This window comes from Limulus polyphemus, unplaced genomic scaffold, assembly GCF_000517525.1.
Source record: "Limulus polyphemus unplaced genomic scaffold, Limulus_polyphemus-2.1.2 Scaffold163, whole genome shotgun sequence".
Lineage (NCBI taxonomy): Eukaryota > Metazoa > Arthropoda > Merostomata > Xiphosura > Limulidae > Limulus > Limulus polyphemus.
Window position 1 is genome coordinate 1 of NW_013665773.1, and position 6,999 is coordinate 6,999.

At 31.2% G+C, this 6,999-nt stretch overlaps 1 protein-coding gene across 1 annotated transcript in view; it reads right to left on the reverse strand.

Moving 5' to 3' along the window:
- Positions 1–2,069: 2,069 nt before the first annotated feature.
- The window catches only part of LOC106477139 (fructose-1,6-bisphosphatase 1-like), an 18,967-nt gene continuing 14,037 nt past the window's right edge, over positions 2,070–6,999 (reverse strand). The window contains exons 4-6 of the mRNA XM_013937735.2: positions 5,355–5,492; positions 3,968–4,084; positions 2,070–3,180 (exon numbers count right to left, since the gene is read on the reverse strand). Of these exons, the coding sequence (XP_013793189.1) occupies positions 2,998–3,180; positions 3,968–4,084; positions 5,355–5,492 (438 nt within the window). The 3' untranslated portion in view covers positions 2,070–2,997. The remainder of the gene's footprint in view (positions 3,181–3,967; positions 4,085–5,354; positions 5,493–6,999) is intronic.

Below are 6,999 nucleotides of genomic sequence, written 5' to 3' on the forward strand. Positions count from 1 at the left end.
CAGAAGCTGATTCTCCTAGCTGTTAGGGATAACGAAACAAATAAAGTTCCTCCAATATTAAACCAGGTCTCCAATTCAGTTGAAGATATATAGAAGCTGCTGATTCTCCTAGCTGTTAGGGATAACGAAACAAATAAAAGTTCCTCCAATATTAAACCAGATCTCCAATTCAGTTGTAGATATACAGAAGCTGCTGATTCTCCTAGCTGTTAGGGATAACGAAACAAATAAAAGTTCCTCCAATATTAAACCAAACGTAGTCGAATTTAAAGTGCAGTTTTCATGTGTTTCTTTTTCTGATTAAATGTGATTTTGCTGCTTAATAAATTCACTATCATGACCTTCCATTAATTGTGTTTTGGCCACTAGAGGGAGAATGTAAACCAAACGAAATTAGGTTTGAAGTGCAGCCCTGCTATATTTTATCAGATTAAATGTGACTCTGCTGCTTGAATAAAATCAATGTTATGACTTTCTTATTTTTCGGTTAATAAAGGGAACATTCATTGTAACCCCTCAATTTTTCCACAACAATAATTTATAGTTGAAATAAATTAAGAAGCTAAAATTATAGAAAAGGCTTAGTACCAATATAGATTCTGTTGAATTTTATATTATATGTACTTGCAAGATGTAAGTATGATGAAATGGTCCATTTTCGGTAAACGATTATTACTTTAGCTACACTTCCATAGTGAAATAAAACATCCAATAAAAATACAATATTTTCACGCTACGCGGTTTCCTAGGCCCGATAAAGACCAACTGATCGAAATTTCACCCAGCTAACTGCAAAACGGTTTTTTAAAAATAAGGTACTACTGCTAGGAATGACATGACATTGAGTAAATCACAGACACAACACCTGCCCAAAATGACATCTTTTAGACTTGGTACAAACTAAAGATGTCCTTGATAGACTTTCTGGCACTCCTTTGAATAAACTTCCAGGTCCTCGTTCTTCTTGATTTACTAACAGTTTAATACTTTCAGAGAAAATATATTGCTCACGTCCCCCATCAATGTGTGCCTAACAAAGTTATACAGCGCCATTTACTGTGGGCGATTAGGTCTAACAGAAATAGGTGTAGCTACAGAATAATTGTTTTTAATTATTTACTGATCTTTAATGTTTAAATTGCCCTACTTTATAAAGATTAAACTCAATATTGAAAAGATTACGAGAGATAATATTCGAAGTACTGTAAACATGACAATAATCGAAGTACAACCAGAAGTGTCGATTATTATTTATACTGGCTGTTAATTACTGATCGTAGTATTCATACCTCATTGAAAAAAAATATATATATAAAAGTGAACGAATAATAGAAGCCAACATTAAAAGTAATGAGAGAATCAAACAGTAGAGAAATAATGTTTGTGAGATTTCAAAGGTAGACAAAAAATGTTAATATATTAGAAATACTAGCAGGCTACGGGAGGCTGTTTGTGCTTGTAAGTACTGTTGCGTCATCGAGATCACGTGACTATTCTCACGCCCTCTAGTTTCTAGAACTGTCTTGTTCCTTCACGAATGCCCTAGCATTTACTAGATAGGGTAGTCTGGTATATATAAGAGGGTGACAACGTGACGCGATATGTGTGTGTAGATAGTGAGTAATTGAACTGCAGTCACAGGGTATTGTTGAAGTTAACGTTCGTTCGTTAAACTTTACGATACACTTAATTTCAATATTCGCGCTAAAACAAACACTACTTTCCGAATATAATAAAACTGGTTTATTAAGTCTTTACTTGTGTCGTTAAAGTTTCGTCGGAACGAAGTTACGGAAAAATCAATTAACGAACGGAGATGTAACAATATTTTTTATTGTCGAATATTTGAATACGATACGACATAGGTAACAAATATTCGAATAGCGAAATCCACTGTTGGTCTCAGTTGTAGTTAATTACTCTGAATTTTTCTATGACTACGTTTAGCAGCTAGAACAGCTTAAAAACATAGGTCAACCGGTGGAAGCAGAGTTTTTTTTTTTGACTAAAAATAACAACAACGACGTGAAAACTACTAATTATCAAAAATATTTTTCTGTACGATTTACTTCAAGTTTCAAAACTTTTATTTATCAAAATTCCCAACATTTCCAGTGATCGTACGAATATTGTTTACACGTTGGTTGTTATTGGGAATTTAATTCACTCACTGTGTGTGCACGTTGGCCCAAATAATATAAACGTGATTTAAAATGTATGCTGAGGAATGCCATTTTTACAGAAAAATGTGTGGTAAAACAAAAGTTAGCATCAACAGTTCCTCATCAAAATCAACACTCTAGCTTTTGAAAGAAGTAATTCACTAAATGGAAGCAAGTATATCTTATCGAGTTTTTCTGGAATTGAAAAAGGTAAAAAAAGTTTTCATATTTTAATTTGTAGTGTTAAGAAACTTTCATTTATAAGATACTTGTTGTTTGTGTTCAGTACTCTGAGCTATTAAAAACCACTTAAGCCAGTTTTACAAAGTAATTTGCTGTTTTTTACTCACCAAAAATCATCTAACAGTGACACTAAGCAAAACATGGAAACCAGTCTTTCTTTTAATTTATTAAAACATAGACAACCTTGGCATTGACCTCAACATTAGAAATATTAAACATTTAATAAAATCAACAAATATTTTGGATATGAATGCATTAATGCGAACGAAATAACTGGAAAGTTTCATTGTTTGACAGATCTTGTGAAGAATGTTTTTTTTAGTCAAATAAGAAAAAGTTAAGAACAATGGTTTTTACTGCTAGAGTTAGGTTTAAAATACTGATAAGGCACATAACTGATGTTTTAATCATATGACAATATATCACTGAAGTCTACATGAATATATACCATAATTGATTAATTGTAACTTCAACTGATTCTTTAAATGGTTACTTGTGTTTTTCAAATGCACTGTTATAAAGTGTAAAGTCTGAAAAATAAGAAAACCTCGGCTATCAAGCAGCCCTAACTTGTTCTTTAACATTATTCCTTTTAGAGCTGTTTATACAGATCAAGAATTTCTTCCACATCTTCTCTAGAACCAAGAAAAATGGGTGAGCGTTGATGAATCTTTTTAGGAACCACATCAAGAATTGGAATTTTCCCTGAACTTGCCAGTCCTCCAGCTTGCTCAATTATATAAGCCATGGGGTTGCATTCATATAGAAGTCGTAGCTTTAAATACAGGAATAGAAAATGGCTACTTTAATTAATACTTCTATTAAAAATACAAAAATTACAACATTTAAAAAATGATGCTATGACAACTAAGTGATATGTCACAATTCTGCATATTTAATGCTGTATATTCACAATGTAAAGTATATTATTAAGTATTTGTTAACTCCTTCCTTACTTTTTCAAATACTGTTTTTTTTTGCTATTATGAGGACTGGTTTATTACACTGAAACTTGTACTGTAAATAATCTATTCTTATACAATAACAACTTGATTACACATATTACATAAGGAGGTTAGTCCTAAAACAGTAACTTTCAATCTGGCAAACTTCTTTGCTAATGAAAATACTTTGGGTTGGACATTTGAGATCAAGAAGTAAATTATGATTTTTAGTATTAATCGACATGATCTTCCTGATGTAGTTTTATATGGATTGCAGAACAAGTAGAAGTGACCAGATATAATGTAAATGAAAGTGGAAAAGGTAACAAATCCATCTATAGAATGTGGCTTATGCTATTTTGATAATTGAAATAATTTCTACCAGTCACAATTTGTACCATTGTTAAAATGTTATTTTTGGGTTCGGAACTGTCATTCACAAAGCTCATATTATAGACAACTTAAGTCACTGAATCAGTTGTAAGAGAAGTAAGTATATCCTATAAACACAAACTGGTACTTAAATTTAAAAAGGTAATTTATTACAAAAAAAAGTTGCTTAAATAACCAATAAATAAGTGTAATTTTACCATATCCATGTAAACACTTTGGTTTTACCTTTCCATTAGGAGAATCCTTTGTGGCAGGATACATGAAGATTCCCCCATACTTCAGTGTGCGATGTACATCGGCTACCATAGAACCGATGTATCTGGCACCGTAAGGCTTTCCATTCTACAGTTAACAACAGAAATAAAGTATGTGCACATACACAGAAGTGCATTTTATTGTTAGTGTGCAAGACATAGAAGCAAATACTTTGTTATCTAGGAGAACACATTTTTCAAGTAAAACTGTAAAGCTTAAATCTAAAATACGTAATCATCAAATTACAAACTTTTACTGCTGCATCATATTGAGTAATTTTTACATTACAATACTCAGTGGAAAGAACTGACCATAAAAAAAAATTGGGAGAAATTACTCACTTCTTATAAAATACATATAGAACTCTCACCAGTAATTAGTGAAGGTTAATTGAAATATTGATGGCATTTTTGTTTAAATGTTTGTGTGACTTTTACATTATTACACACCCTGTAACAACAACAACAACAAAAGTCATGGATCCATAAACAGTGAGATGCAAAAGTAGTTTTGACAATGCATTATAAAATAGGTGGGTGTCTACAAATGGTGAACATCAGTAGTTACAGTTACAACAAGAAATGTGGTAACCAAAGAAAAAATTTAACAACTATAATGAGTCGTAGTACAAAATATTAAGCCAATTAATCTCACATACATATGGTAAACACTATATTTAGTGCCATAAATACTACCACTTGTTAGTTACCATGAAAAAAAAAACACATTGTATTTTTGAAATAATATTAACACCAAGAAATCTTACCTTTTTTATTATATAAATACATGTACACTTGAGCAAAAATTTTTTTCCCCACAAAATATACAACCAAATTTCATGACTAGGTAATGCTTTGAACTAGTAATCAATAGGTCATGGGTTTGAAGATCACCCACACCTAGTCATTATGCTTAAAACTTGCTTCAGGCTACCCAGCTGTTAAAATGGGTAACAGCTATTAGTTGGGAGTTTTTCTGTGATGACCCAGCATCCAGTCCCGAGGGAATGTGAAAGCCAGAATTAAACATTAGTTCTATATTATTTTAAAACATAGAAAGAATTTAACATAAGAAAATTCCTACACTGATAATTAATGATGTGGTCAGATTTTATCAGAATACAAATGAAAAAATAAAAAGTGTAAAAATGTTAGAGAAACATAAACGTGTACATAGATATTTTCTTATCCTAAGCTAATCAAGAATGCTTAGGTTGAATTGTATCCTAATGTATACAGTGTTAGAATGTGACATAATGTTATACGACAAAATTTCATTCGTTTTTTTTAAATTGCATTATGTTGCTAGTCTAAACATATGTTAAGAATGACAAGAAATAAAAAATGGGTTCCTTTACCTCTGGGTATTTTTTTCTTTTCACATACTCTGTTACAGCCTTATCCCACAAGCTAGCATAACCCTCATTGATGCTGTAGTATTTTCCTCTTGGTTTTACAGTCATGTTTGGATCAGTGAGGATAAATTCACCAATAGCCTGAAAAAAAATAAAAATAAATAAATAAATGTACTTAAGAATAATTTGATGTAAAGAAAAATGCTTTTGATAATAGACAAACTGAATATTTTATTTACATATTTATGAATTTTATACACACGTCAGCCTCCTCATTATGTCTCTGTAGAAAGGCATACTGTCTTTCTACTGTTTCTCCTTTCTTTCTTCTTCCAAACACTTTTCAGTTGACTGCCATGCCTTCATTTATCGGTGGATTGATTTGAATTTGGTAGGTAGGATTATACCTTTGTCCAATACGTCCAGAAACTGTTAATTTTTTTGATTTAGGCCTTTTTAAGGATCATGGGGTCAAAGGTCAAATAACCCCAAAATGTATATTTTGGGCTCCTATGCGGTTATATTTACAGCAATGAAGATGGAAATTGGCACAAATATACATTTTCATGCACCCAACATATTGACATACAAAAATATAGGATTTGTCCATTTTGAGTCTTTTTAGAGCATAATTTTTGCAGTTATTGGCCAATTATTTGGCCATATTTTGACCAATTTACATGGAATTTGGTACCAAAATACTTTTATACAGGTAACACACACATTGGCAAACAAAAATGACAGACTTACCAATTTTTTAGTAATTATAAGGTTGTCAAGATGCCACAAGAAGTATAATTTTAGGGTTTGAGGGCAATTACTCCACTGTTTTTCAGCCATTTTACATGGGATTTGTAACATACACTTTTTTTTACAGGTCCCATACATATAAAAATGTGGGATATGCCAATTTTTGGTCATTTTAGGGGGGTCAGTATGTTAAATAAACCCATAATTGTAGGGGTTTTGGTCAATTACTTAGCCTTGTTTTGATAAATTTATGTGGAAGTTGGTACAAAGATACTCTTTGCAGGTACCAAACTGAGATAGAGACAAGGTTTACAATAGTGTACTAGTGAACATAGCTCATGGAAACGTTTTAGAGTAAATAAACTAATTTGTTATTGTTGTGTGGACTGGACCTCTCATTATCTTCACCAAATAAGTTTTAAAAAATCTGCCCAACGAATTAACACTTCAAACCAATATCTTCATACATACATACATCTATTCATACAAAAAACATTCATTTTGCTTGACTATCTGATTAAACAATCCAACTGGTACAAGGCTAGTCTTACTGAATATGGTGTTAAGATCAAAATATATATTATGGAAATTAATGGCTAGAACACATCAAACTTATTTATGCTATTAAAACTAAAATAAATTAATTGAAATTAGACATGGGACTAATACAATCGTATATAAGTTACTGCTAATTGAAAACTAGCTTTTATCATAACTATGTGAACTGAATTGCTCATATGATCAAAATAGCTTAAAGATCGAAAGATCCAAGAATAAAATAAACTTATAAAATTAATGTTAAAAGTGAAACGAGATCCTACAAATTCCAAGAAGAAATTTATTTTGACATTTTTTAAAAATTACAAACATTCATTTTGTACTAGTAATATATGTGTAT